Raw genomic sequence first — 25,552 nt, forward strand, 5'->3', positions numbered from 1 at the left:
AAACCCCAGTGTTCAATGCCAAGTTCAAAACTTCTAAAAATACAGCTTTAATTTCTGGAAAAGGGAGTGTAAATCCACATCCTAATGAAAAACAAACAAACCCCACTCCTGAATGCTTACACCAGCAGAGCACAGTTCCTCTCAATTCGAGAGCTTGGCTGTGGCAGGTAGAATAATAAGGAAATACACCTTATATAAAAAAGTTGCTTCAACTGCACAAAGAACAGAACCAAGCCTGTAACAAGCTGTGAGGGCAGTGGGGAAAGCAGAGGTGTGCCCATTCCACAGGACCTTGTGGTTTTTTCCTGGACTGGCATCAAAGCATTTGGAACTTTCGGTTCTGAATGAAAAGTATCTCCCTCTCAACAAGTCCCTGAAAGGAGGTTGTAGCCAGGTGGGAGTTGGTCTCATTTCCCAGGTAACAAGCGTCAGGAGAGAAAACGGTCTCAAGTTGTACCAGGGAAAGTTTAGATTTGATATTAGGAGAAACTCCTTCACTGAAATGGTGGTTAGGCATTGAAACGGGCTGCTTGGGGAAGTGGTGGAAGTGATCAGAAGGTGTGAGGATATGGCACTTGGGGATGTGGTTTAGTGGTGAACATGACTGTGCTGGGTTAGGGGTTGGGTTCTGTTGATCATAGAGGTCTTTTCCAACCTTAATGATTTTACGATTCTGTATTGGAGGAAAATAATTTTACCTCCAGCTTAACCTTGCAAGCAGCAGCATGTACATAGCATTAGGGGAGTGTTTCCAGGAGAAGGTTCAACAGAGTTAGGTGTCTGCTTAATAGAAAAACCCGTGTGCATTTTGTGTTGCTTGACATGTGGTAGCATGGCCAAATATTTATCAAACAGGTTTTCCAGCTTCATCAGAGCTTATTTTCCCTGAAATACTGCCATGTTATTAACTACTTTTTCAGGGGATATATATAAATGGCAATAAAAGTACTTGAGAGAAAATAGAGGAAAGGACAGATTTGAAGTGCATTAGAGTTGTGCTTTACTTAAGGGACCTTGAATTTATTTTCTTAGAAACGACATGATCCTTTTTTTCCCCCGCACTTCCGCGTGCGTGACACTGCACAGCGGGTGCAATAAGACAATAAATATCACGGCACAGTGGGTGCAATAAGGCAATAAATGAAAGGTTTGGCAGGCCACTGGAAAGGGTCGTGCCGACTGTATCTGTCAGATGAGGAGCTGGGAGTTTCCTGCCTCCTTCCTCCTTAGGAGGAAGACTCAGGGCAGAAAGCCAAGGCTGTGTAAGCGCAGGTTGTCCGTGAAGCTGAAGGGGCTGAGGTTGCTCTTGGCTCAGCAAAGGACAGGCTGAAGGTCTGGTGCTGCAGTGCTTACCTGCTCTCCCAGGTGACAGGTGATAAAGACCTGGTTGCTCAACACCAAGCAGGGCTCTGACACCTGCAGTTTCCTCCCTTGTTGGGAGGAGCTGATGAATGTGCTTTCCGCTGCTGGACCACTGCTGGCACAACTCAGGGACCAGTAGCCTGTTATTTCTTGTTTGCTGGGTAGGATGGGGAAAGTGTCCTCTCACTCCTTCCTCTGTCCCTCAGCCCAGCTGTGAGCTGCTGTGCTGTCAGGGGTCCTCTGAGATCCTGGGACATGCACGCAGGGAAAACATCCACTAGGGATGTGCGAAAGCGGGGAGTTTCTACCTGTTGTCTTCAGGTTTTGCTTGAGAAACCAGTGGTAAGGGTAGCAGGGGCAAAAAGTTGCCTTTGAGAGTTTGAACTGCTCAGAGCTGATTTATCTATGACAAGGTAAGTCAGAAAAACGGAGGTTAAACACATGGGGAGCTACCATCAGAGCCTGTGACCTACCCCACCATTAGGGCAAGCACACTGGGTCATGAGACTGCCATGGAAAAAAACAGCAAAGCTCTTCCCAGAAAAGGACTTGTGGTCATGTACACACAGCAGGTGTGGAGCCACACAGCTTCCCTCTCTTGCACATCATCTCTCCCGGTTCAATTCTCTCTCCATAACTTCTCCCATCTGTCTTAAAAAGCATCTTTATTATTAAGTACTAAAGGCCCCTTTTAATCAATCGTACAACTTATTCTAAGTAACATCGATACATTAAAAAAATACTTTTCTCATGTCAAATGCTGTTGCAAAGGGTGTTGGATGTGCTTCTGCCAATACCTTGGCAAATGCTGAATTAACTTCTTGATGCATCACGTGTGGGTGTTCACTCAGGTCCTGCTTATGTGCTCCTTGTGTATGCTGGGGGGCAGCACTACTGAGTTAAAGCAAGGATACCACGTGTGCTGGACACGAGGGACAGGAGAAGGTAAGGTCCATCATCCCCTGCAGTGTGGAAGCAGAAGCTGGCAGCTTGGGATGAAACTGCCTCAGAAATGGCACAGAGCGCGTGTCCAAGCTGGAAATAGCCAAAGGTTACCTGACCCCAGAAAACTGCCAGAGCTGGCCCAAGAGCAGCTGAGGTTCTCCTGCTTCCCACCACCATCTGGGGACAGGGATGGGGACAGGAGGATCTGCACTTGCACCCTCTGGAAGCTCTTCTGCTTGTGTACAGGTGCAAATCAGTGAATTTTTGAGTTAGGGAGTTAATGAAGCAGCAGACTACAAAATTAATGAGTTGGACTGATCTACAAAGAGGTTGATTTTTACTTTACTTGTTTTTTACCTAGTGAGTTCCTGAGATAAAGCTTGATTCCCAGAGGGCATTATCCTGCAGCTCTGAGTGACCTGGAGAAAGAGTGGCACCACTGAAAGCGTAACGACAAGATGTGCACAGGAAGCAGAAGCTCAGCCAGGCTGCTTGAGACATCTTGTGACAAACCATTGCCCAAGCCAGCATGCAGCTGCAGAGGGATTTGAAACCACTTCTCCTAATACTTTCATTTAGGTCTGACGTGCCGTGACTGTGAGCTGCTGCAAAGCAGGTGATGCCCCCAGCCCTAGCTGTGAGCGTTACACTGTGTGCTGGACCTCATGTCTGTGCGCCTGCGGCACAGGGGGTTCAGGCACCTTGCCCAGATGGCACTGCACCCTCCCAGCCATAGCCCCAGCACCATTTTCTGTCTGATCAGCCAGCCAAGCAGACCCACTCCTCCATGTGCAACGTCCCCGGCGTGGGAGGGACAAGGAATGTGCAGACATGGGCAGGGAGCAGCTCTCTCCTTGTACCAACTGCAATGGCTTCAGTTTTGGTGAGATGTGCACCTGACCCTTAGCTATACTTCTAAGGGATGTGAAAATTCCCCTTTCTCAACTCCCTTCTCCTATGGCTTTTATAGATGTAGGATTTTTTCTTCAGCCTGAGCCGTTCCAAGTTGTGGGAACGAAGCAAGGTTTGCAGGAGATGTGCTCTTCCACTGAACCAGCTGAGATATCTAGAAAAAAGTTAAGTTTCAGATTCAGATTCAGAAACCCTTTTTCCACATCTGAGGCTGTTACTCTGCCTCTGGAAAGGGCTGGTGAGACCAAAGCTTTGGAGAGAGGCCCCCAGGGACCCTCCTCTGCCAGACAGCCCCCCAAACCTGCACACCAGTGGGCTTACACAGACCCTCTGTGAATGAACCCACTTCTCACCACTCGAGATGGCAGGGTTTGTGGAACTAGGAGCGCAAGGCAGCATGCTGGGGAAGGTGGCTTTGCTCATTTGTGGTTGTGTTTTGAGTTGTGCTATGGAGTTGTTTGAAGAAGTACAGAGAATGGGCATAAACATTCAGATCTGAGTGGCCTAAAATGGAATAAACTAGTTTCTGGTTGCAACTGCTCTGTAAAATACAAATAATTCATGCTTTGTTCTTTGCAAAGAAAGCAAAAAGGTATTAAAAAAATGTTGTGGGTTTTTGTGTTAGTTTTTTTGTTTGGTTGGTTGGTTTTTTAATTTGTGCTCCTGTGTCTTCATCAATATTGCATTTACTGTAGTAAACTGGTGAATATTAATTTCAGCTGAATTTTTCCATTGTCTACTTGGAAATTATCACAGAATGGTTTGAGTTGGAAGGAACCTTAAAGGTCATCTAGTTTCAAACCCTGTGCTGTGGGCAGGGATGCTTCCCACTAGACCAGGTTGCTCAAAGCCCCATCTAACCTGGCCTTGAAGACTTCCAGGGATAGGGCATGAACAACTTCTCTGGGCAACCTGTGCCAGTGCCTCACCACCCTGACAGGAAAGAATTTCCTCCTAACATCTAATCTAAACCTACCCTCTGCCCATTTAATGCCATTCCCCCTTGTCCCATCACTCCATGCCCCTGTAAAAAGTCCCTTTCCATCTCTTTTGTAGCCCCCTTTAGGTACTGGATGATGTTATAAGGTCTCTCTGGAGCCTTTTGTTCTTAGCACCTGGAGAAAAGCTTTACAGGGTTGGTTTTGTTAGCACATTTCCTTTCTCCCTAGCTGTTGAGATGTTTTGCTCTTTGCTGTCTTGCTGTGGCTAAGAGATGCACCCTCTGCAGCCGACCATCTGTCTCCTCGCAGTGCCACTTCGCAGACCTGAAGAAGCCACATGTGAAGGGGATCAGAGCCACCAGCCACCAGCAGAGCCCTGGTCAGGCCCTGTGGTGAGCTCTGGCCAGAAACCACAGCAGCTGCAGCAGGAGGCAATCGGTCCTCCTGCCCAGCACTGGGCAAGGGTGATGTTCTTGCTGTGAAGTTTAGGTATCCACATTTTGATTTCACTGCTGACGTTTTTGCTGGGTTTTTTTGTTTGACTTAAATGCCAGGTGAAGGGAATAAGCTGAGGTAGGTGTTTATAAAGGACTTTTTATTGTCAGATGCACTTGATGAACCAGGATTGCATATAGGAGTGGGTGGCCTTTCTGTGGCAGAAAAGCATTTTCAGGGCTTGATTGCTCAGTCAGGGTCACCCCAGTTCTCAATGGAGGGCAAGCTGTTAAAATCCTTAAAACGTTGGTGATGAATACTTTTTTTATGTGTTAACTCCCATACTGGCTATGCATTTCAGCTTCCCATTTCCCTCCTTTCCTAGGCCAGCTGGTATTTGCATGAACCAGTGGGATGCCACGTACCCCCTCTTCTAGGAAGTACAACTTTTTGCAAACCTCAATTCCCACAGCCTCTTGCAATGTTTTGGGGAAAGGAAATGAATCATGATTCAGCCAGGGGGTGGCCAGGCAGCCCCATCATAAAGCAGGGAGAGTCACAGTTAAACTTTGGAGCTGTTGGAAGCTGAGGGAAGCATTTCAGGGCACGGCTCATTGTTATCTCAGCAGGACTATTGGTAAAAGGCTTCCTTTAAAGCACCATAAATCTCAGTCTCTTGATAAAGCTCCTAAATTGCAGTTTAATCAAATGTCTTCTTTCTCTGTTCTTGTCAAGGGTGAGAGAAAAGGGGAACACACCATCAGCACTTCCTGTGGGATGCATTGAACTTACCTTGCTCCCAAGCAAGCACCTGCTCAGACCCTGTCTGGGTTGTCTGCACACTCTGTGCATCCTGTTAGAAAGCAAAAAATGCTGTCCTGGTGCCACAGATTCTCTGCAAAAGGTGGAAGTGTATCCAAAACTGTCAGTGACTTGCACAGGGCCTGCGTGGTTAAATATTTGGGGCATGTTAGTGAACAAACAGTAAATATTAGTCTATCAAAGAGGGAAGTTGATGTTTGTATGGTAAGTACTCAATTTACAGTGGCTGGGCTACACGGCTTGTGACAAGCACTTAGGGAATCAGCCTGATTTTTCCAGAAAGCCTCCAGCCTGCATCTGCTGAGAAGGAGCAGGGAGCACACTGCAGATGAAGAACAGGATTAAAATCAAAGGTGTCATTGCTCCCTGCTGCCTCCTTGTCTGGGGCTGAATGGAAGCGTAATAGGACGGCTGGGGCTTCTCCTCATGTCAAGGTCATGGCACAGGGTGCTGACCTGCAGGGAGCTGCCCCCTGGTGCAGGTGGGTTTAGCTGCTGCTGGCTTTGACTGAGAGTGCCCTGTTTAGCCCTCTGCATCAGCGGGCTGGGGCAGGGGCTGTTCTGAGCTCCACAGACAGGTTTCGGTCCCCCAGAGCCCCCTGACACAGCCCCTTTCCCACCACTCTGCCCGCCCACCGTTGCCGAACCTGGCTGTTAAAGCAAACAGGTCTGCATCAACCCCTTTGTCCAAAGCTTATTCCTTAAGGAAAGGGAAGAGCTCAGAGTGAAGCACTCGGAGGTGCTCTGCCTTCAGTCTGGTCTGGGATATAAGTACAATTTTTCTGTGTGGAAAAATGTTCGGAAAATGTCTGTCCCAAAGAGTGCGTATCATTTAGAGCTATACTCCCCTGACGAGCAACAAGGAGGCAGAGTTAAGGGAATAAAGAATAGACAATAAATATGTCACTTTTTTCTTTTTTTTTTTTTTTTTTTAATAAGATGAATAGTTAAGTCTGGGAAAAGAAAAAAAAAAAAAAGGCTCGTTAAATCTGTAATCCTAACGACAGGGCAAATCTCCACACCACCCCCTTCAAGTTACCTCCCACCCATCATACTTGCCTGTTGTTGGCTGCCAGAAAGAACCTCCAAGCGTGCGCAAGTTTAGTTTCACCTTCCCCAGAGCTCTTTCAGCACAGTCCCGGCTGGCGAGAAAGCCTGCTCTGACAGAGGCTGCTCACCAAAAGGTTGGTTCTCTTAAAGCATGGAATTATTAATAACTTTTTAGCTTGGGAAGAGTGGGATAATAATGCCAAAGTAAGGATTTCTTTTTCTCCCCAGCTTAGCACATAATTTAAAGCAAACTATGTTGCAAATTTTACTTGGGGAAGGGGGGAGGCTTTTAAAGAGCTATGCACGAAAGCTGGATTATGTGTAGCACTTACCTTTGCTGCTTTCTCCTGCTGACAGAATCGCATAACTATGTTAAGGAATCCGACTGGTATTTTACTCTCTCTTTAAACCGGGCTGGCCTGCCACGAGCTTGGATACTGATCGCTTTCCTAGGTTGCTGCCTGATCTCCCTGTGTGTTTGCTGTCCCTTCTGCGGGGTTTGCTGTTGGTGGCAAGAGCAGCTTCGTGCTGCAGTCTTAATTTTTACAGCTAAGAGATCTGTTTGCATGTTTGCAGGTAGGAGAGGAGAAAATATGTGAATAATATTCGCGTACAGAATACTGTGAGTTTGTAAACGCGTAGAGAGATTCACCACATGTTGGTAGCACGGCTGTGGGTCGGCAGAGGGAAGCTCTCGAAAGCATCACACGCTTGCAGTTCCCTCTGGACACGCTTCGTACTGCCTCTAGTTGCATTTCCGTTCAACTTGGCATCTTCTGTGACTTCTGTGATTCACGCCGGGCTTGCAGGCTGGCTTGTGCTGCCAGGTGAAGCCAGGAGTGGGATTTCTGGAGAAGCATGGGTTAATCCAAAAGGTGGAGAGTACTCCCCCTCCCCCAGCAGCTCCTACTTAATTTCAGTTTCTATTCTGGCTTTTGAGCTCAGAAACTGCACAGGGGAGAGCTTGATTAGCCAGCACTGTGGTTCTGCCTTTGCCAAGCTGCTGTTTCTAAGAGTTAAAACAAACCAACCCAATTTGTAGAAAAAAGGAAAAGAAGTCTTAACAAATGTGGGCAGGCGTTCTCTTATCTAGAAAAACCTAGCCCCAAAGCCAAACTTTCTTTGAATTCTTATCTAAGGCTGTTTTGTGCTTTTTTTACTTGGCTAGGAAAATAGAAGCAGAAAGAGTAGTTATTATTTTTATCATCATCTCCACCATTATCATAATTATTATTATCATTATTTTTATTACTATTTTAGACCTGAGGCTTACTGGTTTTCAAGATTTCTTGCTTAACCATAGGAAGGCAAGGAGAGGGTGTCAGAGTTGGGACAGAGCCTTTCTGGCTCTCTATGACAAGAAACTGGAGATAAGAGTTTTCTATAGTATCTCTCTTGCGTGGAGCCTGGCTTTGCTACGAGGAATTGAGACCGCAGGTGCTTCCCACATGCTTTGGACCCATGCCAAAGCCATCTTGTGTAAAAAAAGCCAAGTCCAACAACTGAAATGCCCAAGTCGTTCCCTTTAGCTTGGCTTTACTGCCCAGCCTGCCTTGGCTCAAGGGAAATCAGTGAGCTGTGTCTAAGCACTAGTTGAAACCTTTCTGGGGTGAAGTGGGGAATGCCAATGGCCCGATGCTGTTTTGAAGGCTGGATAAAGTAGTAGAAAATGCAAAAGCATTGAAAGGACACAGATGCAGGTCAGATATGGTTGTGCTTTATCACCTCCAGCGACGGCAAGCGAGCTGGGCAAAAGGCAGCCTGCTGAAGGGCGACGACCCACAGTTTGGTTGGAGGTTCAGACCAACCAGAGTTTTTTCACTAAGTAACCTTTTTCCTGTTCCCCACCTGTCTCTTTCAGAAGAGCATCCAGGAATGGCCGCGCAGACCATCGTGACGATCCAGCCGCAGTGTGGCGCGCCCGCTGCCTTGCGGTACAATTGGCAGACGGGGCTGATGGATTGCTGCTCCGACTGCGGCGTCTGTGAGTGCCGTGGGAAGTCCCCTCTGCCAGCCCTCAGCAGGGGTGTGCTGCGGTCGGTCACACACCCTCTCGAGAGGGTGTAGCCCCGTTCTCCCAGTTCTGAGCGGGCAGGCACACCCTCACCCCCTGCTGTGTTCCTCCCCCTGCCAGGCTGCTGCGGGATGTTCTGCTTCCCCTGCCTCGCCTGCCAAGTGGCCGGGGACATGAACGAGTGCTGCCTGTGCGGGACCAGCGTGGCCATGAGGACCCTCTACCGCACCAGATACAACATCCCGGTCAGTGGGTAACCTGCCCCCTCACCCTCCTGTGAGGCTGAGAGGCGAGGTGCCTCCCCGAGGAGGTGGTGGATTCACCGTCCCTGGAGGTTTTTATGTGCCATGGTCTAGTAACCACGGCAGGGTTGGATCAGGGGTTGGTCTGGATGATCTCAGAGGTCTTTTCCAACCCATGTGATTCTATGATTCTATAAGGGATAAGCACAGGGCAGTGATTTCCCCTTGCCATTGTTTTCCCTTTTGTATCCTGCATGATGACAGGGCACAGAACAGGGACATCCTCAACTGAGCTAATCCCTGGGCTGGTATCCAACAACACACATAAACTGGACAGAGCTCCTTTCCAGCACCCTTCACTGGAAGCACGTGTCCTGCCCTGAGCTGCTGCTGACCGCAGTGGCTTGCAGAGCCTGGGCTGCTGCTTCCCCCTTTTATCTTTGAAAGATGGGAGAGATTTGAGATACTTGTGAGCAGATTAAAGAATAGATGAAGTTGGTTATAACAGGTAAGGATCTGTAATCAGATTTGGGAGAAAGGTGGACAGTACATATGTGAAGGGTTTACATCCTGCAAAGGGTAGACTGCTGCTATCCCAAGTGCAAATCATGAGGGCCCAAGTTCACGCCCAAATTGTCTCTCTGTGTAGCATTTTTCTCCCCAGTCTGAACCTTAGAAGCCAAAGGGTGACTAGCTATCTGTAACTTGCACAAAGGACTCTCTTCTTCCTTTCCATAGTGCCAGGGGTTCACCAGCCCTGGGTTTCAGTGTGTGTGACCCAGGATGCTGCAGCCAGCCAAGAAACAAAGGGCACACCACCTGGAACGGGATTAACAGTTTCTTGGCTGGAACATGGCTTTTGGGAAGCCTCTGTCCTTAACTAATTTCTTCCCAACAGGGGTCCATTTGCTCTGACTTCTGTATCACCATGTGGTGCCCTGTGTGCTCCGTTTGCCAAATGAAGAGAGACATCAACCGCAGGAGGGAGCTGGGCATATTCTGGTAAGCTGGGGTGGTGGTGCTGCTTTATAAAGCTGCCATTACATGTGGCCAAGAGGCTTCCCAGAGTGTCTCCTACCGACACCTGACAAAGGGTTGCTGCACTGGGGAAGTGGCCATGGACATGTGACAAAAGTGACCTGTCCTACAGTAAGATGTTGCTGGGAACCTCATGCAGGGTGGAGAGGGAAGGACTGGTGGACCACACAGAGTGGTGAGGCACAGCCCCACTCCCTGACTCTCCTCTCCTATCCCATTGCAGATGGATCCTCGCTGCATCCTGTGGAGCTGCTGTGGGCAAGAGTTGCCGCTGCCCTGGCTGTTGGGAAATGCTCCATGTGAAGATTGCCTTGATTTTAGCTGATTTCCCCCTCCCTGAGTAACTCCCAACAATAAAATTTTGACTTTGTCTTCCTACCTCTGTCTATGTCACTCTTGTACCACCTGAGAGGACCTGCCCTTCTCCTGCTCCGTCCACCCTCAGCAGCCCTTGGTGCAGCTGAGATTTCCCGTGCCTGCTGCAGAGAAGGATTTTCACTAGTATTTTGTTATTCAGTCAGCTTTTAGAAAGGATATATTATACATAGGAGGAGTCAGTGTTGCTCATTCAAGTTGTAGAAGTTGGACAAGTGACTACGACTACAGGGTAGAAGTGGGGCTTCCTGCAGATAAGTGACATCCTCAGGCCACCTGGTGCTGAGTCGCCCCGGCTGTGGTGGCCTGGGTGGCTGTCCAGGGCTGCTGGCCAGTTCCACCTTTCCAAACATAAAAGCATGGGGATTTGGAGCTGCTTGGCACCAGCCCACCTCCTGTGTTACAGAGACATGCTCCCCTATGGACCCTGAGCATGAATTCCTACCCACCTGCAATTAAAATCCTGGTTGGGTCATTGGTTGGCCTGTTGCCTTCCTGCATGATCCTTTAGAGCCCATCTGTCTGCACTGGGCTGTTGGCCCTGGCACTCCTGTCCAGGAGGTGGAGGTTGCATCCACCCTCTCTCCATCACTCAGAGAAAAGCTAAAGGATTTTCGATCCCTGAAAATATTCCCCAGATTCACTTTTTAAGAAAAATATGAGAATTTTTTTGTCCCATCTCTGCCTTCACCTTCACCACAAAACTTTTGAAGGGCAGGCAGTGGCTCTGACCATGCTGTGGGGTGGGTGTACCTGATGGCTCTCCCACCTCCCTAAACCCCAGTTTGCCCAGTCAGTCTTGTGGATGATTCCTTGCCATACAGAAAATGCGGTTTTAGCCTAAGAGAGGTAAAGGCCAGGAAAGTGGAGAGGGAGGGGAGAAGAAGGACCAGGCTGCCTCATCATCCCGGCACAGCATGTCAGGATTTCGTAGATGTCACTCAAGGCAGCACCTGTGGCACCCAGTGTAGTTACAATCAGCTCTTGCTGATGCTCAGGGTTAATGAAGGAAAGGCACTGCACTTACAGCAGAATATGGCTTAGGGCAGCACAGGAGCCTGGAAACAAACTGCCCTTCCCTGAAAACGTCTCCCAAAAACGGTGTGTTCCACTGGGGCTCTGGGCCTTGGGAATGTTGGGGTGGGGAAAGGCGAGGGCAGGCAGCAGGAGCCCAGCAGGAGCAGCAGGAGGCTGGCAGCCTGCAGCAAGGGAGCTGCAATTGCACAGAGCAGCACCGAAACCCAAGTCTGGTCTTTGAGTCAGAGAGCAGAGGTCGTTTGCCAGAGAACATATAAGGGATACAACCAGGAAAAGGATGTACTTGCTCCTGGGACGAGGACGGCTTGGAAAGTAGGTATGGCGTAGCTTTGCTTCAGTTGAGGTACAGAACTACAGAAATTGCTTGCGGCTGAAGCAGTGGGGCTGGGGAAGGGGTGGAGATAAAGGTTAGGTTTTCTACCTGGAAAACTACTTCAGGGCTAAACCATGGCATGCTGGATGCTGCTGACAGGCATGTCAACAGAAGTGGGCAGCAGAGGTAGAGGAGAGCAGCTTTTTGCACTGTATTGTTCATTTGTGCATATATACAGGGGCCTATAAATGCTGCTTTATGACCTTGGTTATGGGTGAAATGTGGCTGCATGCTCTTGAGAATCCTTTTGTTCCTGTCAGTTGTTTCAGTGCAGCTGGTGATGCCGTGGGGCTGTAGAACTGGAGGCACCGGGGGGGATAACGTTGGATGTGCTGGGCCTGGGCCATCTCTCAGGAGGTGATTGTGTGCCAGAGGCTTCTCCAGGCTGCTGCCTGCTCTGTACCGCAGCTTCCATCTGTGCAGGGATGTGGTGTGCTTGCACTTGGGGAGGGGAAGGGGAAGCCCGTGGTCAGCCCTGCCTGCGAAGGGCATTTTTACGAGGTGCTACTATTGATCACATTATCTGTGCAGGAGCAGCAGGGGAGGCTGATGGGGTCCTGCCCCTAAAACTTCTCCTGCTGCTGCTGCTGCTGCTGTGCACGTTTCTCCCTGTGGTCATGCTTGCTGCTGGGCATCCCTGTCCCTGCATGGGACCCCTGTGCCGTCTCTCCCTGCTGTCCTCAGTCTGTCTGTGCACAGCCTGTCTGTGGTCTGTCTCCTCCCCTGACCCTCCTGGTTCCCTATTCTTAAATCATCATGTGTCAAGGCTCCTCGAAGGGGCTGCTGTTTTGGCGTGCCAGGAGGTGTTATGTTGGCTGCAGAAGTGGTGGGAATTACCTGGGATCTTGTGCATAAACAAGCAGGGCCAACTGGCCAGGGCAGGGCCAGGAGGTTTCTGGTGAGGGATGGTGGGTGCGGTGGCCCCTGCTGTGCCCGTGGTTGCTGGGGTTGCCTGAGCTTGCTCCAAAGGTCTCTACCTGCAAGCAGTGGGGTGACTTGCCCCAGGGAGGGCACAACAACAGTTTTACAGCTTGACAGCGTTGTTCAGTAGCAGGAAACAGCCTGATCTTTAAACCCCAGCAGAACAGCGGTTGAGACACTCTCACCAGCTGTTGCTCTGCCCTTTCCAGGCCACTGAATGGGAGCAGGTGCCAGTGTCTAAGATAGGGACAGCCCAGCCATATTTCCACTGCCTGCAGAAAGCTGCAAAAAGTCAGAGGCAAACCACATGGAGACTTTTTTCAAGCTTTCTTCCCTCTTACAGCATAATTCAATAATTTTTTTCCTCTTCCTTTAACTGCCAGGAACAAATGTTTACCCTACAGCAACAAGGCTGTGTCTGACAGCAGGGATGTGTCTGGAACAGTCTGTAAATGCAATGCGTCAGCCTATGTCTCTCTGATGTGGGTACCACGTGCTCAATGGCATCATCTGAGTGCTGGGCATAGTAAAATATTTGTTCCACCATATTTCTGGTGTTTAATACTTAACTTCTGTGAAAATGTTCAACTCTGATATAAAAACAATCCCATTTCCCCTTATAGCATTTTAACAGAATTTACAGAATTTAACAGAATTTAATGCCATCATCCTTTTCTTCAAAACATAAATGCTGTTTTTCTTTTTGCGCCTCCCAGCACCCCAAAACTCAGGCACTCCCTTGTCACACAGGGGTAGGGCAGGGAGGGCTGCTTGGTGGGCACCCCCACCCATCACCCAGACAGGCAGCGCTGCCTGTGCAAGGAGGACAAACGTGCCAAAGTTGAGCAGGAGCAAAGCAGTACCCGAACTGCCTGGAGATGCTTTGTTAAACACCCTCAGTGACCATCACAGAAATGCCTGCACACTGCGCAAGGATGTGGCAGATGGACAGGACCTCCCTGAGGTGCTGCCTTGGGACTCTTCCCAAGCAGCAGCTCGCAGTTACAGGCTCCAAAACTCAGGCTATTTTCTCGCTGATAGTTTCTTTGCTGAGGATGTACAGTGTGTGCTGGGAGGGGGAGAAGGCTCTCGTAGCTTTAAGACACGGAGCCTTTGCACCTCAGCTGCTTAACAGAGAGGTGCTGAGCTTGTGCATAGGGCAGGGAGTGTGTGTCTGCATGGGACTTCCTGTGGGAGTATTCTCTATATGTATTTATTTTTTTTTTAAATTAAAGCTCCAAAGTCAAAGTGAGAATGGCAGAAGGTGGCGCTGCACCCCCCCTTTAAGGAGTAGCAGGGAAGGAAGGTGGAAGTGGAGATGTTACATGGGTCAGGTGTAACCTGATGGGGATGGTGCTGGGGAGCAGGAACTCTGCTGCTCTCAGAGGATTCAGCCCCTTGCTGGGGAAGGATGGAATGGAGAGGAACTCCAGGGGCTGTGGTGACCCCAGGGGACTGAGGAAGAGGAGGATGACGCATTGGCACAGTCAGTAAAGTGAAGGAGGGATGGGAACTGGTAACTGGGCTTAGAATGATGGAAAGAGACAAGGAAAACCCACTGCCTTGAAGCTCGCTAAGAAAGCAGGTGAAGAAGGAAGGGAGAGAGGAAGGCAAATAGGCTGAGACGCTCACAAAACAAAGCAAAGATTAAGGTGACTCCTGAGAGCTTGCAGAAGCTAGAATTAAGCTTTGGGAGACTGTGATCATAACAACAACAAAAAACCCAACCCAAAACATTTTTAAGCACTGTAGTTCTGAAGCAAAAGTACTTCTGCTTTCACAGAAGCAATTTACTTGCATAGACAGGGGACGAGGTGCTAGTGCCTTTGGTGGGAGGCTAGTTTTGGGGAGGGCTTTGCTTCAGAGGGCGGTGGTAGCTCCTGGCAGGGCTGTGCCCCTCCCTTTGTGGTAGGAGTGGCACCCTGGCAGTGGAAATCCCCCTGAGACCTGTGTTGCCCTCTCTCTTTGACTGCAGCAGTCTGAGCAAGACACCCACTTTGGAAACACCTGCAGCATCTTTCTCTCATGGCTTTTCTTTCCAGACTGCAAACTGCCTAGACGGACCTAACGCTGTGCTGGCAATGGATCCTCAAAATGTAGTTGTGATCCAGCCCCAGTTTTCAGCTGCCCAACAGCCAGGCCAGTGGCAGACTGGGTTGATGGACTGCTGCTCCGACTGCGGCGTCTGTGAGTACATATATACCCCTCATTCCTGCTGTTGGCTCATGATGTCTTTTTGGTGTTCTCCCGGCTCCTTCTGCAGCATTGCCCCTGCTGCAAACCCCACTTTAGTGGGTACCAGCAGTGGAGAAGCTTTTGCCTAAGGTCAAGAGCCACAGCTCCCATGGCCGCATTCCTGGCTGTCTTTTCCTGCTTTCCTTGGTCTTTGTACGCCTCAGCCAAGCCCATATCTCACTGTCCCACAGGTCTTTGTGGAAGCTTCTGCTACCTCTGCCTGGGGTTCCAGGTGGCTGGGGACATGGATGAGTGCTGCCTGTGTGGGGACAGCGTGGCCATGAGGACCCTCTACCGCACCAGATACAACATCCCGGTCAGTGACCAGCTGAGTGCTGGGGTGGGGGCTCAGGGAAGGAGAAAGGGGTGCCTGAGAGGACCAGCAGAGGCGGGGAGTTGCACGGGCATCTCTGCAGGGGGGGAGCCAGGGACACATCTGCATCACCACTGTGAGCTGGAGGTAATCCCATCACACACCACTTTATCCCAGTCCTTGCTGGATATGAGCAGCAGGGTGCTGCAGGGCAGGGTGAGCTGCCCAGGGGTGTTGCTGATGAAAAATAGAAAAGCTTAAAAGCTGACATGGGAAGGGGTTATTCACGCAGTGTGCCTTGCTCCACAGGGCTCCATTATGAAAGACTTTTTGTCCATCTGGTGCTGCCCCGTGTGCTCACTCTGCCAGCTGAAGAGAGACATCAACCGCAGGAAGGAGCAGGGCATATTCTGGTAAGCTGGGGGTGCTGGTGCTGCCTTATACAGCACTGCTGCTTAGAGCCCAGTGGATTCCCAGTCTCCCTTTCCACCAACACCTGACTTCAGACAGAGGGTTGCTGCAGTGTCCGAACAGTAATGGCCGGGTGAAAGGGTGACCCTCCTCTCCTGTCCCATTGCAGATGCTGCCATCCTTTCTGCACACCATGGAGCCACTGCAGGCAGGAGCTGCTGCTGCCCTGGCTGTGTGGAAATGCACCACGTGGGGGTTTGCCTTGGTTGTGATCGATTCCCCCTTGCCTTGGTAATGCCAGCAATAAAAGCACCATCTCTCTTCCTGCCTGTGTGTTGTTATTTCTGTCTCCATGTCCTCCTGCAGCATCGTGTTGCTTTGTAGGCTGTGTGGTCAGAGCCTTGCTGAGGTTATCGGGTAAAGGACAGTTCCTCTCACAGACCCATGTCGCAATGAGGTCAGACTACAAAGTTCATTGCGTGCCTGCTGTGGGGACAGGTGTCACAGGAGGCCATAGGCATGCTGGGTCACCTCTGCTCCCTCCTGGATGCTGGTCCTAAATGCACATCACCTGCTGCCTGCCAGGCATAGAGCAGGGTTGGGGGGCTGCGTCTGAGCCTCAGCCCACAGCACAGGCAGCTGCACGGTTTGAGGTGGCCAGTTGAACAACAACCCTGCTGCTGCAGGAGCTCGTGGATGAGCTGAGAGTGCCTGGGATCAAGGTCTCCAAAGCCATATAGGCAGGAGTGGTGCAGTCCCCTCCTTCCAGTGACAGGTGAGCCCTGTGTCCCCAGCCTGGGGCTCCTGCAGACCCCCCACCCCCATTCTCTCTTCCCACAGTGATGGTTGTTTTGGGGTTCCCGGATAGTCACTCCTGCTTGGGACCTTTCTACCCCTCAGCCCATCCCTGATCATGGGGGGTCCTCTCCAGGTCTCTTTCTCCTCCAACGCATGCAAGGGGTTGGACCACTGGGAGCGGGGACCAAAGCCATGAACCCTGCAGGGACTTGGGTCCTCAAAGGCAATGCCACAGTGAGTCAGGAGCAGCCAGCCCTGACTCTGGGTGAGGGATACCTGTGCCCACCTCATGCAACAAGCATCAAGGGATATGGGAGCTTCAGGTGATACCTGGTGGGTGCCCCAAATAGCAGCTGAACAGCCCCTGCACCCAACTACACCATCAGGGCAGAGATGGGCACTAGGGGTTCTTCCTGCTGGCCAGGGCATGGGCATCTCAGTGTCACACCACAGGAGGGGCACATCGTGTCAGAGGGGCAGAAGGCGGCTGGTGCTGCACCCACAGCAGAGCCTGGCAGGTCGATCATGCCAGGGTGGTGTCCAGGTGTTGCTCAGAAAAACCCACTGTGGTTTGTGGTGCTGGTTATTGCTTCTCACCCACTCAAGGAGCAGTCTGAGTGTTGCTGGGGGCTGTGGTGCCTACCCCTGGGCCAGGCTTGGGGCTGTGTGGGGTGGTGGTGGGTCTGTGGCACTACGTGGGGGATGCTGTGGGAGTCCACAGGTGCCTCTCTCCAGACTGGCAAGTACCATGTACCACAGGGAAGTTTCTCCCTTCTCTGGGCATGATTTCTGTACAGGGGCTGTGGGGTGGGCAAAGCTGGGTGATGCCAGCCCAGAGCATGTGCCCCTAATGCTGCGGGAACCCCAGGCCAGGCTGGTTTAGCTGCACAGGTGTCAGTGCCACAACCTGTGATGTGGGTGAAGGTCAAAACAGCAGGTTTGTAGGATGCTGTAGTACACAAGGACATGGAATTTTTGTTTCTGTGAATTTCTTTATTACAAATTACTACAAATGGCCACCAGTAAACCAAGGTCATACTTACAATCACTTACCTGTAGGCACACCTATATGCATTAATTGAGGTATTAGCGTCACATCACTTGTCAAAGTGCTGCCAGTAGCAGCCTTTTGTCACAGGTGATCCACATCCTGGAGTTACACAAACCCAAAGCAGCCACCTCTGAGGCTTGTAGGGCAAGGAGAAGGTTTGTCACTCTGACCTGGGGTACTGAGACAGAACAGCCCCCCTGCAGTCATCCTCCAGCCTGCACTTGGGCTAGCAAGGCAGCAAGGGGGGACTCTTCAAGGAGCTACCAAAGTCTATCTCCATCACCCCTCTCCTACTGCATTTTGGAAGTCTCTGTGTTCCTCAGGCACCAGACCCTCTGTTCTCCTACCACAGGCACCCAGCACCAGGCTCAGACCTGCCCGGAGCCCCACGACCCCCCTTGGATCTGCCCCACTTTCCCCTTTGGGCACAGCTGCACTTCCAGGAATTTCTACCGCCCGCAGTTTTGTACTGTCCCCCTCAGAGCTACAGAATCTTAGTGAACATCCCACCCTACCCGGGCAGTTATTTAAGGAACACGCTTTCCTATGAAACCCACAGCCCCCAAACTCTCTGTAGGTCGCTCCCGGTGTTTCACCCTCCTCGCGCACACGAGGGCGTGACGAGCTCGGGCTTTTCCCGCAGGGATCTCGTTTCTCCCGTGAGATCCGCGCGGGCAGGGGCAGGAGGAGAGGACAGCAGGCGCTGCTGTGCCAGAACCAGCGCCCTGTGCCAGAACTCGGCACCGCCGCAGCCGTCCAGCCGCAGGAGCACCGTGGCTCTCGGGCTTAGCACCTTTGGGATGGACCGACCGCGGCAGCACCGTGTCCCAGGGATATCAAGGGCCCACAGCACCCCCAGGTGAGGCACCTCGGTGACAGCAGCTCCCCGTCAGAGTCAGCCCTGCCCCGTGGGCAGCGCCCGTGCCCGCGGCTGCGTGGCTGGGACAGGGATATTTTCCTGGTCCTGAGGCGTTTCTGGCAGTAATGTTAAAGCTGTCCCGCGTGAACAGCTGAACGCCCGACTCGAGGAATCCTGCGCTGTGCTTCCCCGCCGTCCCTCAGGCCAGTGCCTGCCCGCTGGGGCCAGGGTCGTTGTGGTTTCCATGTAGGGCCGCCCTCGATCCTAGACCGGCAGCGGGCGCCGCAGCGTTCTCCCAGCACACCAGGACACGGCCACGGCCGCTCCGGTTCGGAGGTAGTGGCTACAGCTGCACAGCCGGCAGGAGCAGGTACAGGCATTTGTTATATGGGCATCCTCACTGAGGGAATGGGGTTTCTCCTTTCTCCCAGTGGAAACAGATTTCATTAGCTGGCAGCTGTTGGTCTTGAAAACCTTAATTTGTCTGTAGTTTTCTCCTGTATTCAGCCTCAGCCACAGCCCAGGAGAAAGAGCATCTTACCTTTCCTGCGTCACCCAGGCAGACAAGGCAGTGAAACCACAGCAGCTGGAGCAGAGCTGCTCACACCCCGGGGCAGGTGTTACTCCTGTTCTGAATTGCGGTGTTTCTCCCTGGGGCCTCTGGGTGATGTTTAAGGGTAAGCCTGCTTAAATGAATTTTTGTTTCCTTAATTCATCTAATCTGTTGGCTGAGATAGTTTTGGCAGCTCTTCCCTAGCTGGTCTGTGCTTTTTATCTACTGGTTCTGTAAAGCAAGCATGAAAATTTGCACTTTGCTGGAGGAGGTGCCCCTTGGCAGTGATGTGTGCAGGCTGTACTCACGCTGCTGCTCTCGGACACCCCCATCCCCTGGCTGGGATGCTGTGGATGGTGGGTGAGCACTCAATCCCCTCTGAGGGCTGGCTAGGTTGGGGCTATTCCTGCTGCCTTTTTTGGCACTGTATGAATATGGGCGTGGGGCAGAAAATGCCAGAGAGGCATCAGTGCCATGTGGGGAACTACCACAGCCACTCCTAGGAGGTTTGTTCCTCACATTTCGGGGACTGGGAGATGGGAAAAGAGTTCAGGGAACATGAAGCAAGAGCTGTTGGGGTCTGATCCAGCTGCACCACACTGGCAGCAGTTCTATGTAATGCTGGGAACAGCCCATTGTTAGTGGTTACTATCCCTGTGCTGAAATGCACCCTGCTTAGCAGAGGGGCTTGAGCAAGATGTTCTTTCTTGGCTCTCCTTCTGAGGAGAGATGTGACTCTTCTGGGCTGGGAGGGGGACAGGCATCTCCTGAGGGTCTCTGGGGTGTGCACCCATCAGCTCTGACTGAGTGGTGTCTCTCTTTTTTCAGGTACAGAGGAGACTCCTGCTTTGTGCCTTACCTGCACCCAACAGCCTGCAGTCCTTCGCAGGCACAGATCCCTGCACAAGAGCTGCCCCAGAAAGCCCATCTCACTTCTGCTGTCAGGAATGGGGCTGAGAGAGACCCTCCACACAGTGAAGAGCACATGACACGTATTTAATTCCCAGAGGAAGAGGCCAGGCTCCCTGCTGGAAAGAACTCCTTGTAGGGGACAGCCCTATCTGTGCCCATGTGGCTCCGGGCTGACAGACACCCTGGCTTGTTGCAGCTCCAGCTGATAGACAATGCAAATACTGGGTGCTCTGGGTTAGAGATGCTCCTGATTCTCACAGCTCTGGCCAATGGATGATTCAGCTTCTTACAGTTCAAGGTATTTGAAGCTCTTAAGTTACTTCAGCTGCTGCTTCTTACAGCTCCAGCTCCAAATCACAGTTCTGGCTGCTCCACAGTTGAGTGACAAGATGTTCCTGCCATCAGACCTACTGCCCTTGTTAGAGCTTGAGTTATGGACACTTGGGTTTCTCTTGAGTTTCAGGTAATTCCAGCTCCTGGATATACAGGCAATGGATGTTCCACTTCAGCTTATTTGAAGCCCTGAAATATTTCAGCTTCAGCACACTCCAGAGAAGAGATGCTTCTCTTGCTTTCAGAAGCTTCTTTGTGTTACACGCTAATTGAAGCTCCAGCTACTCACAGAAATCTGGGCTTTTGGCAAGGTTGTAAATCAATCACTGTCATAATTGAATATGAATTTTCCTAATTGCACATTGTCTAAATGCTTGCTGATTATTAAATAACTATTCCAGTCATTATACAAACCTAAATAAAGAATAGGGGAAAAGCACCATTCTGCCCAGTCTCAGACATTGAGCTTGACCTGGTGCATGCTAGCCCCCTTAACTTAGGAAACTCTTCTGGTAGGGGTCCACACCCCCTGCCCTCCTAAAGGGTCCCAAAGCCTGTTGCTAACACCCAAAAATGCAGCACTTCATTTTTTCTCTGAGTCCCAGAAATGCAAGCCTTAGTCCTGCTCTGAGCTTCAGAAACAAAGTGCTCTGCTTCTGAGACCCCAAAACTCAGCACTGAATTTCTGCTTTCTGCCCCCATGTGTGATGTTTGGGGTAGGGGGAGCATAGCCCTTGCACAGCCCAGGATGTCCTGTGAAGTTTTGGGAATGCTTGGGAACATTCCCAAAATGTGGGGGTAGCCCTGTAACGCTCTGCACTAGCAAGCAGTCCCTGGGCTCTAGCCCTTCAGGCTCTATCTGACCTCTGCCAAGAGTGACCATCCTGTACAGCAAATTCAAGATCAGCAGCAGCTTCTCCTCCCCTGCAGGGAGCTGTGGCTGTGAGTGCAAACCCCTCTGGGCCACTCATACCACAGTGGGTGCTTGAGCAGGAGAGGAGAATCCAGGAACTTCTGCTGGGATCCAACTGCTCTGCTTCCTCATCTAAGCAGCTGGGCAGGGTTCAGTGGGCAGGGCAAGGGGCTCCCCCTGGTCCCTTTAGCCCAGACACAAATCACAACTCCATCAGAATCAGGGTCTTTCTCAGGACCCCACTAGACTCAGGGACAAACACAGTTACAGCACCAGCTCCCTGCCCTAAGCTACTTGTATCCGATCCCAGACACCTGCATTTACCTGCTGTTGCATTTCCCCACAGAGGAACAAGTTCCTGTTTCTTACAGCTCCAGTTCCAAAGTGTGGTTCTGGCTATTGCATAGTTGGGATATGAGATGCTTCTGCCACTGGACCTCCTCTCCTTGTTACAATTTGTGTTATGGACACTTGAGCTTCTGTTGAGTTTCAGGTTTTCCTACTCCAGCTTCAGCTCCTGGACATGATATGCTAATTACAGGCAAAAAAAAATGTTTTCCACTTCAGGTTATTTGAAGCCTTGAATTGTTTCGGATCCAGCACACTCCAGAGAAAAGATGCTCCTACTGCTTCCCGAAGCAGAAATTAACTCTGGGTGGTGTTTGCAAACAGTCTGAGGGGCTCCAGAAATGCAAGACAGCCTGTCTCACAAAGCACACTACAAAGGGGTGGCTATGTAGTCCTGGAGGCCTTGCTGTGCATGCAGGGTCTTCCCTGTGGCTGGGGGGGTGATCTGAAGACATCTCCCCATGTTCTGTGTGGGGGTGTTCACAGCCTGTGCTGTGCTGTGGGCACTACCCTGTGCCCCAAGCTGGCAAAGCACCATGTGAGCACACAGATGCTGTACACATGACCACATCTGGAGAGAACCATGGAATTGTTAAGGTTGGAAAAGACCACTAAGATTGAGTCCAACTAACACTGCTGTGCTCATCACTAAACCATGCCCCAAAGCGCAACATCTACACATTTTTTTAGAGCCTCCAGGGATGGTGATTCTACCACTTCCCCAGGCAGCCTGTTCTAATGCCTGACCACATTTTCTGTGAAGAAATTTTTCCTAATATCCAATCTAAACCTCCATGGCACACATTTCCTCTCATCTCCTCTCATCCTATGTCTTATTTACATTGGAGAAGAGACTGATCCTCACCTCTCTACAACCTCCTTTCTGGTAGTTGTAGAGAGCGATAAGGTCTCCCCTGAGCATCCTTTTCTCTAGACTAAAGACCCCCAGCTCCCTCATCAGACTTTTGCTCCAGACCCTTCACCAGCTCCATTGCCCTTCTCTGGACATGCTCCAGCACTTTCCTGTAGAGAGGGGCCCAGAACTGAACACAGGATTTGGGGTGTGGCCTCAGCAGTGCCAAATACAGGTGGAGAGGCTCTGTTTTGGACAGAGGAGTTCCATACAGGTGCCTGGGTGCAGGCAGGAGGTGCCCCCAGGCAGTCGATGTAGTCAGCAACAGGAAAACTGCCTGTCCTGGGACACAGCACCGATCCTGCAGGGACACTGAGATGATGCAGCAAGGCATGACCCCGAGCAGCAGATCAGGCACACTCTTAATTCAAGGCTAATGAAGCATGAGTGTTAATGTGCCGGGTGGTGGTAAAAGCGCAGCTAATGCAAACCCCTCCCAAAACAGCCTTCCTATACTTTTCCAGAGTGGTTCTCTACATTTTCAAGAAGCACTTCTGTCATTCCTTGATTTTTGTTTCACCTGGGGCAGAGCAGTGGTGGTGCTGCCTGCATGAAGCACAGGAAAGTAAACCAGACCACCCAGTTTCATATCCCACACTGTTTCTAATGGTCAAACTCGATGGTACATCTTTTCTTCGTCTGGGCCTGGCCCCTAAGCAGCAATGTGTTTTAGGAATCCTCTGTGAGCCGGGAGAGCAGAGTGTCCGTCACTAGAGGGCATCATGCTGCTTTTGAGAATACACGCAGGACTACTCTCGAGGAGAAAAGACAACGCAGAAAGAATCGCGTCTCGTCGATATCACCTGGGGAGTCTTTCTGCTGTACCTTCTGCAACCGGACTTGTCTATCTCGCATTGGCCTTTTTAGCTATCAGCACGCCTGTAGCAAGCGTGGGTAGAGCCCTTCTCAAATCTTCGTTCGCGAAGCCTAGCCATGATGAGACGGCATCAGGGAAGAAGGATGCGAGACGTTCACCTACTTCTCTGCTTCATGGTCCAGCCTATGAAGGAGAAAATGTTCTTCAGTAATTCCCTGCTGCTGCTGTTTGCGCACAGGCAACACCCCCACGACAACACATCTGCCCAGGCACAAGATCACAGCAATTTAACAGCGAGAAGGAAACGTGTCAGTCCCTTGTATGTGTTAGAACAGCAATGAATGGATGTAAAAACTCTGAGGGTATCTATCAAGTTTTCTTTGCCCTTCTACGTGTTTGTGTTCAGGACATTTCACGGTGGGTGCAGTGCTTGCCACTGTGGTGCTTCAACTCCCTGCCTGGGACTTGCTGTCTCAAAGAAATCAGAGAGCTGGAAGGGAAAGTACAACGGTGGACACAGAGAGCTGTTGTTAGCAGGAGCTGGTGGTAGCAGCCCTAGGGACTGTTGTGTTCACTGATAGGAAACAGAGCTCTTAGATCTTTCCTAGTTATGTCAAATTTTTCAGTGAGCCAGGTTCAGCCTAAAAAGAAAGGTAGAGGCAAGACACCTGTAAGACAAAGCAGGGTTGCAGAGGAGTGCAGCACCAAGCCTGAATTCAGTAGGGCTGAAATGCAGCTCACTCTGTGCAGCAGCAAACCTGCTGGGAAATCTGCTACTCAAGTAAAATGTGTGACATTAACATCATGGTGATTTAAGTCCTACTTTCTGGGGAATGGTTGAAATCATTTGATGGGAATGTTAAGCCTCACAGGGGAGAGGAGTGTCATGCTATTTTTATGTCTTATGGGACAGACCAAAAGGGCTCCTGAGAGATTTGCATCTGGTGCCAAGCTGGAAATACTGTACAGTACTGTGCCAGCCTGGTCTGCAGCTCAGGAAAATTCCTGGTGAGCATCATATTGAGCAACATTAGATTCAACCTCCACAGGCCTTCCTCAGAGTTCACTTCAGGTCTTCCAAACAGTTACTCAAACAAGACGTGTTATCTTCCACTCTTTCTAATAAATCTTTATTATGTTTTTAAACATTGCCTCGCAGAGCTGGGGTGAAGGTGCACAGCCCTGTTCACCTCTAAACAGAGAAGGGGCACACCCAGGGACCTCACCTTGGCAGGTGTGGCAACTGCACAGATTCTAGCTTCTGTCTCGGTTAATGGACAGCTGGTGGTGACCTTCTGCCAGATTTAATATTTAAACAGGACATGCAACCTGTTTGGAAGCATTGTCTGATAAGGAGATACCTTTCTTAAGATGTGTATAACGTCTCAGGTTTTATGTATTGTGAACTGAGCAAAGGTCAGCTGTGTGATATGGGTGTGCCACACATCTGAGCAAGCACAAAACACAAGTGTGAAAGGTTGAACATGTTTAATCAGTTACTAACAAGTAACTTTGTGATACGCCATAGGTTAGTCTGAAGATAGATGAGGAAAAATTTATGAACACTTGTCATGCATTCTTATCTGACAAATATGCACCTGGGGCAGGCATGGCCTTGGAGACAGTAAGATAGAAAATAGTTGGTTAGAGTAGAATTTATTACTGAGTTTTGCAGTCACTTCTGAGGGCACAGGTTTCAAGCCCTGCAGGAGGACATGAACCCTGGGTTCACTTGATCCCCCTGGGAACCCTGTAGTAGCAAAGCCGATGAGATGCCAAAGTCTGCACTGTGTTTTTCTGATGAAATCTGTAGTCTTATCACTGAGGAATCGTGTTCCTACACTGTATTTCTTTTATTACTAATCTGAACGTAGATAGCTCTGTATTATCTTTATACAAGATCATTCAGTATCTCAGCAGGTAGCTGGGTTAGATAATACAGTCCCTTCAGCCTTACTAGTACACGTGTCTAAGAGCGAAAACTTCCCAGTGAAATTAAATAACTCCTGGCCACCTCCCGAAACTGCAGAAAGACAGGCTGAATTCCTTTCACTCACTGTTTCAGACTCCAATGCAAGCATGAGCTGGGGCTTTCCTTCAGACAGTCTACTCCATGTCTGAAGACAGGAACAACTGGGAATTGACCCACTCAGAAATGTCCTCAAGGATACCTGTGCCCACAATTTAAAAAAATCCCAAATCATATTGGGTTTTAACGGTAGAGCAAATACCTGTGTGAACAAAACAACTATAGTTTTTCATCTCCTTTTTTGTTTTTGTTTGTTTTGTTTCAGCATGAGTGCCAGTCATGCTGAGAGCAACAGCCACCTCTCACTGAATCCTGTGCAAATGCTTTGGTTTTTTCTTACTCAGAGAATCACAGAATATTCTGAGTTGGAAGGGACCCATAAGGATCATTGAAATCCAACTCCTGGCTTTGCGCAGGACAACTCCAAGAATCACACCCACGTGCCTGAGAGCATCGTCCAAACAATTCTGGAACTCTGTCAGGCCTGGTGTTGTGACCACTGCCCTGGGGAGCCTGTTCCAGTGCCCAATCCCCCTCTGGGTGAAGAACCATTTCCTAATATCCAAACTAAAGTTCTCATGACACGGCTTCATACGCTTT

The 25,552-nt window shown here is 50.3% G+C and overlaps 2 protein-coding genes across 4 annotated transcripts; both read left to right on the forward strand.

Annotated features, from left to right (window-relative positions):
* Positions 1 to 6,478: 6,478 nt before the first annotated feature.
* On the forward strand, positions 6,479 to 10,138 carry LOC114057745 (placenta-specific gene 8 protein-like). Of its 3 annotated transcripts, XM_027884396.1 has the most exons (5): positions 6,479 to 6,600; positions 8,328 to 8,450; positions 8,601 to 8,725; positions 9,621 to 9,724; positions 9,984 to 10,138. In XM_027884396.1, coding segments are annotated over exons 2-5 (339 nt in total). In that variant the 5' UTR covers positions 6,479 to 6,600; positions 8,328 to 8,341; the 3' UTR covers positions 9,985 to 10,138. The 3 variants fall into 3 exon arrangements, with proteins under 3 accessions (XP_027740197.1, XP_027740195.1, XP_027740196.1); XM_027884394.1 differs by lacking the exon at positions 9,984 to 10,138 and having other exon boundaries at positions 9,621 to 9,728; XM_027884395.1 differs by lacking the exons at positions 6,479 to 6,600; positions 9,984 to 10,138 and adding an exon at positions 8,045 to 8,166 and having other exon boundaries at positions 9,621 to 9,728.
* A 1,333-nt stretch (positions 10,139 to 11,471) lies between these two features.
* On the forward strand, positions 11,472 to 15,432 carry LOC114057746 (placenta-specific gene 8 protein-like). The gene is made up of 4 exons (XM_027884397.1): positions 11,472 to 11,485; positions 14,510 to 14,654; positions 14,894 to 15,018; positions 15,325 to 15,432. The coding sequence occupies exons 2-4, from the start codon at positions 14,549 to 14,551 to the stop codon at positions 15,430 to 15,432; spliced, it is 339 nt and encodes a 112-aa protein (XP_027740198.1). The 5' UTR covers positions 11,472 to 11,485; positions 14,510 to 14,548.
* Positions 15,433 to 25,552: the final 10,120 nt, after the last annotated feature.

Source organism: Empidonax traillii, unplaced genomic scaffold (assembly GCF_003031625.1).
Source record: "Empidonax traillii isolate 1590-97213 ecotype Southwest subspecies unplaced genomic scaffold, ASM303162v1 scaffold144:size1428860, whole genome shotgun sequence".
Taxonomy (NCBI): domain Eukaryota; kingdom Metazoa; phylum Chordata; class Aves; order Passeriformes; family Tyrannidae; genus Empidonax; species Empidonax traillii.